This window comes from Diprion similis, chromosome 3, assembly GCF_021155765.1.
Source record: "Diprion similis isolate iyDipSimi1 chromosome 3, iyDipSimi1.1, whole genome shotgun sequence".
In the NCBI taxonomy this organism is placed as follows: Eukaryota; Metazoa; Arthropoda; class Insecta; order Hymenoptera; family Diprionidae; genus Diprion; species Diprion similis.
Genome location: NC_060107.1, coordinates 8,213,940 through 8,226,148, shown reverse-complemented (window position 1 = coordinate 8,226,148; position 12,209 = coordinate 8,213,940). Strand labels below are relative to the sequence as shown.

General features: G+C 38.0%; 1 protein-coding gene across 8 annotated transcripts; it reads right to left on the bottom strand.

Moving 5' to 3' along the window:
• Nucleotides 1–217: 217 nt before the first annotated feature.
• On the bottom strand, nt 218–11,662 carry LOC124416764 (zinc finger protein 271-like). Of its 8 annotated transcripts, none has more exons than XM_046898081.1 (12): nt 11,354–11,662; nt 9,740–9,845; nt 8,707–9,102; nt 7,427–8,028; nt 7,107–7,248; nt 6,640–6,972; nt 6,289–6,533; nt 5,862–6,127; nt 3,062–3,283; nt 1,832–1,915; nt 1,530–1,747; nt 218–1,355 (listed from the first exon to the last, which is right to left on the bottom strand). In XM_046898081.1, exons 2-12 carry the CDS (start codon nt 9,788–9,790, stop codon nt 882–884), a joined length of 3,033 nt encoding a protein of 1,010 aa, XP_046754037.1. In that variant the 5' UTR covers nt 9,791–9,845; nt 11,354–11,662; the 3' UTR covers nt 218–881. The 8 variants fall into 8 exon arrangements, with proteins under 8 accessions (XP_046754037.1, XP_046754039.1, XP_046754035.1 ...); XM_046898083.1 differs by having other exon boundaries at nt 3,146–3,283; XM_046898079.1 differs by having other exon boundaries at nt 1,530–1,915; nt 8,707–8,910; nt 8,995–9,102.
• Nucleotides 11,663–12,209: the final 547 nt, after the last annotated feature.

Below are 12,209 nucleotides of genomic sequence, written 5' to 3'. Positions count from 1 at the left end.
GAACGTGTTTAGTAAAGTAACCGATGCGAGCGCTTACAGATATTTTAAAGACCAGTTATTGCCACCTTGTCACAAAATTATCGTACAAGTTTTTGGGAACTTGCTGATTTTCGATACAAGAGACTATCACAGTTTAGTTGGCTAGTCAGTCGCGTAATTTTTTGACGACTTTCTTTTTCAGAACATGTTGTAAAAGCGTACTATAATATTTTAGGTGAAATTAGTCAATTCAGAGGAATACGAAATTCATGTTTTCATTAAAATGTGCGAGATCTTACAACATTTCTACTTTATTAATATCGCAATCGCTAAGTTGCACATCTTTCAACAGACAGATTAGATTTATATACATAACTCAAGGATATTCAACATGTTCTAAAATTTGCGAGCCAAGTACAAAGCGCTCGCATTCTTGAACTGTAGATTTAAGTCGGATAATTCAGGTATTATAAAAATTTCCCTTAACGTCAGTTCAATGATATTGTGTTAATCATGTACGCTGTTCACTTCGAGATTAAAAGTATTAAATTTGAATACCAATCACTCAGTGACACTATCAACTCACTAAACATGAAATTGCCCACCGTCTATAGCCGCCTTGGTAACGACTTTAAAATCATTTCTTTTTTTAGAGTAATAATCAATGTGCCAAAATTCTTTTTGTATACACATGATGGTTAAATACGAAGTATAAGAATTCAATGAATTGACAAAAAAGAAAAAGAAGAAAGGGGTCAAAGATTTCACGCCAAGCGACTATTTATAATATGTATATATATATGTATGTATTATATATGTATGTATATATAATTAGTTAACACTAATTTATGTCACATATATCCACTGTGTTAATAAAACGTTAATAATCGTTCGCGATTTCATTAATACGACGTTAACACTCCAGGTGGTGTCGGCACAACGACGGTATGTTGGGGCACAACCGGTGGAGCTGGTGGAGCCAACGGATGCCCAACTAAAACAGCAGCTGTAGGAATAGGGAGAACTCCTGGTTGAGGAATAGCCGAAGGTGTGCTGACTTGTGTCGGCGGTCCCTCAGCTGCATGTTTTCTGAGATGCCTCAACATATTTCCTTTTTCAACAAACGTTTTTCCACAATCCGGGCAGCTGTGCGGTCTTTCGTCCGAATGAGAGCGTCTATGGGACACCAAGTGTCCTTTGCACATAAAATCTTTCGGGCACAGATCGCATCTGAACGGTCTTTCCGCGTTGCTGCCTTTGTTGTGGGATCGCATGTGGAACAAGAGATTTCCTTTAAGAGGGAAGCTTTTGCCGCATTCGGTGCAAACGAACGGACGTTCGCCTGTATGACATCTCATGTGATTCACAAGATGTTCCTAGTAGGAATAAAGTAGAGAAAGAAGAAGAGACGTTAGAGAGCGATTCAATGTTTAGAAATGTTATACTTCGTTAAACTTCTACGGAGTTGAAATCAGAACAAAAAACACAGTAATAAATGATAAAAGAATGAAGGATGTTTGAAAAAAATTAGAGAGGGGAAAAAGACTTACTTTTCTGGTGAATGGTTTGGAGCATACGTTGCAGCAATGTGACGATTCGCCGGTATGTTGGCGAAGATGATTGTTAAGATGTTCTTTCCTAGTAAAGGTCCTCTGGCAGAACTCGCATCTGTGTGGCGATTCCCCAGTATGGATACGAACGTGATTGGTCAGGTGCTCCTTTCGAGTAAACGACTTCGAGCAGAAGTGACATCGGTGTGGCGATTCGCCTGTGTGTTGACGCACGTGATTGGTCAAATGTTCCTTCCGCGTGAACGATTTGGTGCAATACTGGCACTTGTGCGGTGACTCACCCGTGTGCTGCCTGACGTGATTAACCAAGTGATCCTTACGAGTGAACGCCTTCGGGCAGTACTGGCAGCGGAATGGCGTCTCCCCTGCAAGCATAAAATTAGTTGAAAATATAATCTCAAAGTCTAGTTGTCTTGTTATACCCTGAAGAGATTACTGGTTTCGAAAGTGAAGTAAGCTCAATGACAATTCTATACATTCACCCATATTATTACAACTGAGATAATTTGTGGTAGTTTTCATCGTTAACGAGAGCAAAAAATATTTCAAATTCATTTTCTTATTCAGTGGGAATGTTTTATTTCTCAACAAAACTGTTAAACGGGGTATCGGATCTTTTGTAGAGAGAGAAGCTAGCAATTCGACTAGTCAAAAATCGACTGTCAGATTAAGGAAAAGAACAGAAATTCATGAGAGCGGTGTGTATGGCAGAATGAAACAGTAATAAAAAGATCCATTATTTCAAAATATATCCTTCTTACTGGGATGGCATTATTGATTCAAGAAACCATTCGTACATTCAATTCAACCTGATAAAACTTTTTCTATGCAAATTATTTTTATCAGCAGTTATTAAGATAGAGAACGAACGCATCTAAAATATTCTTACGTTAATCCTAGAATTGAAATCACGTTTTCAAATATTTTGAAAACAGCTCAATTGGTAGAACTTGACGGGCATCCACTCTCTACTATTGCCAATCGCAAAACGGTTTGTACTTATATACAGTAATAAGTTATTTTCTTTTATCACCCTTATTCAATTCAGGAGCAGTTCAACCCTCAATCAATCTGTCAAATTACACAGAATCATAGAATAGATAAGATGGAATTACTGATCCTTTTACTAGTTGTGAAAAATAATTTGAAGATTCAATTCACTACAAAAGGTTAAAAGTAAACAATAAATTCACTTCTTGAATTTCAATCGCATGAATTTCTCACCTATTATTACAGAACGTAACAAAGTGTTTCCACAATATTAAATGGAGAACAAAATGGCGTATTGTGGAAAAAATGTTTGAAATATTACTCAAAAATGCTCTAAGCCATTGTAGATGTAAGAATCTTCAACACGGATTATAAAATACACTGCTAAAAGGGTTAGAAAGATAAAATTCGAAGCATGAAAGGTATTTTGACTGAATACTGTAAGATAACGATGGGTAACCATTATTACGAACGATAGTAATTAGTTGCCCGTGAAGTGAACATCTGCCAACCGCTCTCACCTGTGTGTTGGCGGATGTGATTAACAAGGTGTTCCTTTCTGGTGAACGATTTGGAGCAGAAGCCGCATCGGTGTGGGGACTCACCCGTGTGCTGGCGAACGTGGTTCAAGAGGTGCTCCTTCCGAGTGAACGTCTTTGAGCAGAAATCACAGCGATGCGGTGTCTCGCCGGTATGCCACATTATGTGGTTCGTGAAGTGCTCCTTCCGTGTGAACGACTTACCTGGTTGCATATTGAAATAGATATAGAAAATAAAATTAAATCCGTAGTGGTTTACTCTTTGCAATTTAGTCTTTGCACTTATCTTTGGTTTGAAAACTCCCTAAAACTTTTTCAACTTTAATATACAAACATCTCTCAGAATATCAGGTTTGCTAAATTTCCAACTTTGTGGCTTCGAAGATTTGTCTTCGAAATTTGAATTTTTTTTCTTTAGAATAGCTTCAAATAAATTCATTATTTATATCCATACATCTATGGTGGAAAACATTGGTGAAATTATTTCTCGTGACAGTTAATTTGTAAGGAAAAAAATGGAAAAAAATGGTAATTAACCAATTTCCAGTGATCTGTTCCCAAAAAATTATCAGAATCCCTTTTAGAATCTCACTCAGTGGAAAGGTCGAAAATGAATTAAAAATATCATCAAAAATTTGATAATAACTTGGGCTTGAAAGCTTCTGATTCGTTTCATTATTTTACCAAATCAATAAATTTATAATGTAAAAATATCGAAGTTGAAAAATGAAAGAAAATTTCAAAACGGTAGGTGAAAACAAATTTAAAATTGGTTTCCTGCGATTTCACTGGAGGCTTGTTATTACTGAAGTTTTTTCCACGATTGTACATAAATTAACCCACGTAATCTTTTCTGAAAATTTTTTGTAAAGTAACAAAAAAAAAAAAGATAATTATTCTTCACTATGGATAATTTGAATATTTGATAATTACTCAATACAATTTCGCGTTTCGAATGAAGCACACTTGATAAAACGATGATTGAGAATTTCCTATCAAGCCTTAAAGAATGGAAAAAAAAAAAAAAAAAAAAAAAAAAAAGTAGATAAAGAAGAAGAAATAGTGCGGAAGCAATACGTTTTATTATCCAGCCGAATTCGTTATCGAATTTTTTTCTTCTTCAATGTGTTGATATATAAAATGATATTTGAGAGACTTGCTGTATGATCTATAATAACGTAAAAATAGATCAGTAGAGTAAAATACGAACCACTGATATTTACGAAATAACAAGTCATGCCATTCCAATTTAACCGAAATAGATGTAGAATAAAAAAAATATAAATATACTGGTAAGAATTTAAGGTACTGAAGTCACTGATCCCTAAGGTTATGGAATAAAGGGTCGGCGACGCGAAAGAAATGCGCGCGACTATCGCCGCGGTTGAAGCCATGCGCGATCAATTCTCGCGGATATTATTTTTCCGTTTTTCGATAACTTTGACGGGAAGGAAATGAAACTATATATTCACTTAGCATGCGCACTAGACGTAAAATATTTACATCTGTTGTATATAAATATGAAGGCTTATACGTGCCGCTAATAATTATCAACTGCCGCGATACATATATTTCTAATCATTATTGTGGTACGAAAAAGATATTACATCTAGACTTATCATAAGGTTTCATTTTTCGGATACATTAACGCCCGTAGATTTTTCAACGTAATAAACGCTGGCGGAATTCACCGCGTTTTTCTGTCTTCACCCTTTCTTCCGTATCATTATCTCAGGGTATTATGGACACGCGTAATGCATCACCTGCTTATGATAACTTGATTTGAATTTTTTTTTCTTTCTCTTTTACTACACGATATTGAAAGCCTGAGGTAGAATTTATTTGATTCACACTAACACGTAGCGATGCTTTGCCGAAATGTAAGCCGCGAAAATTGCAAAGGTTTTGTTTCAACCCTTCTCAACATAACAGAAACACAAAAAGTTTCATCAATGCTTATGCTGCAACGATGACAATGCAGAATTGTGCATCTTTGATACCGTTCAAGACCAAAAATACAGCCTCATGATACTCGAGAAGAATATTTTGCGAATATCAACGAAAACATCTTACTTGCTGAACCGTTTGTACAACGATTAGCAAGCCGATTTAAATACCTAATTTCCGGCTTGTATCACAAGCAGTGTAACGTTCTCGCAGTGTATTTGTTCAGCTTTAAGATCAATAGTGCTTACGTTTGTTGATTAATTACTCATTGCCTTATTCAAGTTTAAATCGGTGAACAAAGATGTAATGTTTTTTTACCACAAAAATTTCTCTTTGCTATTCAGAGGACGAATGTTAGCAGATGAAAAGTTAGAATGAATTTTTGATCCTCAAATGCCTTCATTCTGAGATTAGATTTTTAGACGATGTATTGCCCATGCCTAGTCAATATATCCTGATTTTTGCTGAATTTTTGCATGATTAACGTGGTAATTTGTCACATTATTTCCGTAAAACCGACACGTTTATAAAACATTGAGTGACTTAAAAAAAACTTTTGAAAAATTGTAAGCGATATGTAATTCGATGTTACTGCTTTGAAAATTATGTAAGTAAACGAATACTTATATGAAATTTTATTCACAGTCCAGTGACATCAACCTACTGCAATTACTGGAAACCTTTGTAGAAAACTTTGGGGGTTTGGTTTGCAGAAGTTTGAAAAATTACAAATGAGCATATTGACAAGGTAGTTGTGAATATTGAACTATTTGTAGTTCTTTCCGTGGAATTTCCTGAGGGATATGTGATTCTTAAACATGGGTGGTTTACTCACCACAAATTTCACAGCGAAAGGGCGTATCGTTGGTGTGGGATCGCATGTGATTGGCGAGATGCTCCTTGCGAGTATACTTCTTTCCACAGACCTGGCAGTGATGAGGAGTTTCCCCTGTATGCCACATAACGTGGTTCATAAAATGCTCTTTTCTTGTAAAACTCTTCTTGCATATGTCACATCGATGTGGTGTCTCACCGGTATGTTTGCGAACGTGATTAACCATGTGCTCCTTCCTGGTGAACGTCTTAGCGCAATACTGACATCTGGAAATAGATAAAATAAGAGGTTAATTTTTCTATTTACAATAAATGAACAAGCAACTTTTAAACGTCGGCACATCTGAACTTGATTCCAATGAACTTAAGAACTACTAATTGTAATGAAAATAAATCAAGGGTTGTGAAAAGATACACAATAAACGCACCTATAAGGCGTTTCGCCTGTGTGACATCGAGTGTGGTTGTCCAAGTGTTCCTTCCTGGCGAAACTTTTTCCACAAACGGTACAATTGTAAGGTTTGTCAGTAGCATGTCTCTTCATGTGTCGTTCCAGTGATGGGGCGTTAGCAAATACGTGAAAACAGACCGCGCAGGTGAACATGGAACCTCCAAGATGGCATTTACCATGGCGTGTGAGGTCATTGGCATTGGTAAACGCTTTACCACAAACCTGGAGCAAGTACAGAAGATTGTTTTAGTCATTTTATCGGGAGTGTAAAGCGTTAGTAGAAACTATTAATTCACTATTGCAGTGTTAAAACAGAACAATGGATTACCTGACATGTAAACGGCTTGCGCTCCGTATGATATCTCCGATGTACAATAAGTTGATAGCGAAATTGAAATATTTTTCCACATACTTCGCAGGCGTGACTACCAACGGAGACAGGAGATGCGCTTGGTCCCGGGGTTGCTTCTCCGTCACTTGTTTTTATATCAAATTTATTCAACTGAACCTGTTGCACGATCGGAGTGCCGTTTTGTATTGTAGTTACTGTTTGGGTCGGTACAGTACCACCTACCAATGTTGTTCCAGCAGCTATTTCACTCTGTAGTTTACCGAAAACTTCGTGGTATGCCAAAAGTTGATTTATATCCTCGACGTTGACCTAGAATCAGAGTGAATAAAACATGGAAGTAAGTATGCGAGAAGTAATTTGAATCACATTAATGAAGAAAATCCACAATTACTGTATTATACTCATTTTTATTCTGATAACTTTTAACGACGTAATATCCCTACCTTGTACATATTCTGTACCATCTCAACGCCCAGTGTCTTCGCAAGATCCTGTTCGCTACCAGCACTTATTTTGACTACTGAACCATCGGCTGTTCTTACATCCATCATATGTCCTCCAGGTTTCAGATCAGGTAACTGGAATCTGAAGAAAGAATTAATCAAAACTAGGCCCTGAAATATAAACGTACGCTCAAATTGTTTGAAAAATACTGCCATGCTGTAGCAAAAACAATTAACCTGGGTGTTCGCTTTATTTTAACACGTTTTTTTTTTATTAATCTGGATATCAATTGTAAAAAAATGATCACTGTTATGCTTACTGTGCCATACTGTGCTGACGCATTTCCTTTTCTTTCTCAGTTTTCATACCGTCAGAATTGTTCTGATTTGCACCATCTGCAGAACTATTTCCTCCTATATTGACCCCAATTTGTTGCTGCTGCTGCTGTTGTTGTTGTTGTTGTTGTTGTTGTTGCTGCTGCTGCTGCTGTTGCTGCATTAAATTCTGTTGCATGTCGGCTTGTGCCTGTGGTTGCAACTGGAGGTCGCACTGAACCTGACAGTGTACTTGATTATCACTGCATCTCTCAGTAGTACAACTTCCACCTTCATCTTTCACTTTATTTTCATCCCGTTGATTACTTGGCTGGTTTGGCGGACTGTGCCCACTATTTTGACTAGTCTGATGATTTTGCATTTGATGATGTGATTGCTGCTGCTGTTGTTGTTGTTGTTGCTGCTGTTGTTGCTGCTGTTGTTGCTGCTGCTGCTGCTGTTGTTGTTGCTGCTGCTGTTGCTGCTGATGCAATTGCTGCTGGGACTGCATTTGTTGCTGCATTTGTGCATGTGCCGCATGCAAATGGCTGACACTTGGGGTTATATGGGTACCGTCTAAACTGAGACCAGGCAGCGATACTGGAATCTGTTGAAAATAATTCAATAATCTTTACTTTGAGAAGGGAATTTGAAACAATACAAATTGGGTGGATAATGCTGCACAATGCTTGATGATACTAGCATTTAATCATCGTCTGCAGACAAGCGATTATGACACCAAAGTTAATTGATAATAACAAACAATAAATAATTCACCTCTTCACTTGATAGCTCCATCGTTATTGCGTTGCAATTAAAAGCTTAAAAATTTACATCGCATTTTGTGATTCTTCTACTCGTTTAGGAACAAAAAATTATTCTATTCTTGATTCGCATAATACTTTCGTTTGTACCATTTATTGAGAACAACATTTGCCATACTAGTTGTTGCAGAAAAATAAATGGTGACAGGTCTTGAAACGAGGTAGAAAAACAAAAAAAAATCACAAAATAAAATTACCGTTACCGTGGCAGGAGAAAAATGAGATTAACAGAAGTTGCAATAATAAAAATAGCTAAAATTACTTTTCTACGTGAAAAATGTGAAATTTTGAAAATGTGGAAGTTTGTGAAAAAAAACATGAATCTCTCTACTCAAGCAGCATACTATTTTTAAACATGGAAACAACCAAAAAAAAAAAAAAAAAAAAAAAAAAAACATGAATACGTATAATAATAGCTACTGTGTAAGCGTACTTGCGCCTGTCGTTTATAGAAAACGAACCTGTGCATTTGGGTGCAGGGAGTTATGTTGATTGTTGGTATTAACCGAAGTTTGCTGATGATGATGCGAAGTAGATGCTTGCTGATGAGAGTTCTGAGCCAATGCCATTTCTTGAGATAACGCAGATGCTGATTCTTTATTTGCCGTGTCTCCAGCGGCGGTTCGATGCGAGGAATTATGGTGGGCGTGGTGATATACCGAAACCTGAGGAAGCGGTGCCCCAGGAAAGAGATTGGTCAGGACCCAATATTTAGCTACCGAAGAGGCTAAGGCTACGGCTGTACCTACGCGCAGATCTGCCGACGAATGGGGAATACTTCCTACGTTCCCAAGACCAGAGCCAGTGGTCAATCCACTTGGATACGAAGGGCGACCACTTTGACCCACGTTTACTTCCTACCGATACACATTCAAACATTTTGTACGACATCAATTTCGCATGCAGAGGCATGCCTCAAGGCTGTTTTCCAACTGATACCAGTGTGCCATCATTCTATTTTCAACCATAGAAGCTGACTTCTAACTTTGATTTCTGTTTACTCTAGGTCAAGTTAATGGTTCATAACACTTAGTTCTGTAACATGCATGCCGCAGGCGACGATTCCGTGTTTCGTGTGAGAAGAAATGGAGTTTCATACATACGATGCGCATTTTCCGTGATGAACTCTGGTGGAAAGTTGCATTGATCGACCTCAAGAGCTCGTACGATATACGGATAGAAAGTATGTTTTGCAGGCAATGCTAAGATACACTAACACAACGATAACAAAGAGAAATTAAAATAAAAAAATTATCAACGTTGAGATATTTTGGAAAGTAATAATAACACATTCTCACAACTAAGCTATGCACGGTGCAGCAGGATGCGGTCGAGATTTTCATAGAATTGTAATTTTTCAAATTGATACTTATCAAGATAGATCTAATGCTTTACGACATATTGCAGAAGCGATTTTATCTTCAAGACATTTCTTTGTCGCACATTTTTCAATTGGAATACAGCCTCGTAATAAAGCTAAGAATACTTTCTTACCTCTTGCTGCCCCTGCGTAGTCGCTGGCAGTGCATGCTGCTCCCCGTTCATCTTCGTTCAATGAGGATTGTTGACAATCGTCATCTGTAGCTCATCGTTCCTTGACCTAAAAAAAAATTCATTCGTGTTAGAGGTTCAAAAATAAACAAAATATCACTCGTATGTTATCCGCATCACGATGCGAGTAATTTATAACTTTCTTCCGCATCAATAAAATTGTCCATATAAATTGTTTTGCTTCAAGAAATACACAGTTCAAAGTATTTATCAACTGTTTCTAACATCGGGAAGATGCTGAAAGAAAGCTCAAGTTCAAAGAAGAAGCTTGCACTTGATCCGGAAGTAACAGATAATGGAAAGAAAAAATGTGATTTCGTGAACACAAGTGAGACAAGAGTATCAAGTCAGCTCGTGAGGTTAAAATTAGTAACATTATCACAAGGCAAAGGAAATTCTTATTTTGAAAACTCGACCACTTCAATTTCACTACAAAATTGCAAAATAGTGATCATTTTTCCACCAATGTTTTGTTAGGCTGACGTTACTGATTTCAGCCTCGTGTCAGATCATGGAAGATATTCTCGGAAGGGATAACTAAGAAGTAATTGGACGCAGTGTCTCTCTGGGGCGCTCTTTTTGTGCGATACTAAAAACACTACATTCTTTAAACTCACGATTTTTTCCCTGTATATGAATGTATCCAATGAATCTTGTGTACATTGCATTCAGTAGCTTAGATGACAATCTATTAAGAATTAACAAGAAACAGCATCATGTCGAGATAAATCAAGTGAGAAAGAGTTCCTGTTACTGGGAATGTAATTTCAATGAAGTTTCAAAGATCTTCCACCGATTAAACTATAAATATCGAATAAGATCTGAGCTCTCAAGATAACAATACATCTCTTTGTGCAATATGTGTGGCTATCGTTTGACTCTGATATCTGCCAATGAACGTATGAGGAAAAAAAATGACCTAAAATTTAGTTGAAACTTGCAACTAGGAGAGGAGAGAAAAATTTATTATAAACTAGTCTTAACACTAAGAAGAGAATAGTCGCGAGTTGGGGCGAAAATGAGAAAAGAATAGAAAATAATCAAGGCAAACGGAGACGAGTTCGATAACTCTATTATTTCCGAGTCTGCACAGGCCGTGACTATTATAACTTAACTCCGAGTTGAAACTAAGTACAGTGAGAAGAAAATAAGAGCGAAAAGACGAGAAAAAAACGTGAGGAGAAACTGCAGCAGGGATGCAGCCGTTGGATGGATTGTGGATAACGGGAGAAGAGTCTGATAGATAAAGGGGATAAAGTGTGACATCGGATGTGTTGATAAATACGTAATACCCTGAAAAAAGGAGTTGAAATAATGATAAGAGCAATCAAGTATGCATACGCGCGTGTACGTATTGCAGGATATACATAAGTATGTGCCCATCTTCTGGGTGACCGCATGACGCGTCAATTTCCAAACGGGACTGCGAACGTAACAAAATGGAGGTTTATCGCGGGTAAGAATAATGCTCGGATAAATGAAAACGGCCGTCCCGAAGCTGGGAGGATTGACGTCCTGGTTGTAAGGGATTAAGGGGGGTTGTCAGGAGGCACTCACGTGTTTGCTGTTGTTGGCGGGGCTGGCATCTCGGTCGTCGAGGCCGGGGACGTGCGTCCCGACGCGAGGGGGGACGCCTCTCCAACACCTCACCTCGCCACAGGTACCCACAAGCAAATCCCTCGATAATGGCCACGCACCGCGACTACCGCGTCGACAAATATCACCGAATGAAACTAGGAAAAACCCGGGGCAGTATGAGTGCCGAATAGGGTATGAACCGGGTCTGGAACCTCGATAATTTTACAAAAATACACGGGAGAATAATTGTTGTTGCAGTTTAGAGAAAATACGACTACTGTCATGGCGGACCTCGCCTTCCACGCTCGTCACAACCCTGACGATAAATTTATCCCCATTCGGGATACAATGATGGGTATAAAGCAGCGAGATACTGAATCGGTTTGCATTTATCGGGAATTCATAATGAATCAAGATTATTTTTCATCGATTTAGCCATCATTTTCATTTCATCATCCAAATATTCGAGGTGTACTCGTTCACGAAAACGATATGCGCGCGCAATTTCCTGCGACGCGCGCATCGCGACATATTTCTCTGTATCCACCCCGCCGCACACATCCGGTACAATGAATTCTGGTTACTTTCTCTAATCTTTTCACTACTTTGAAACAGGGTTTAATCAATTTCTCACTGATATTTACGTCACACATTTGAAAATTATTCACAGTAATTTATATCGGGCTTAATATCGATAACGCGTATCTTTTCTATGCCTCTTCCATCGTCGATGACTTCTTAGCACTGTGGCTAATCAAATCAGTAACTGTGGCGGGAATACGAATGAACAGGGAGGGCAACGTGACCCACCGCTCGTCCAAACTTGGTACAAATT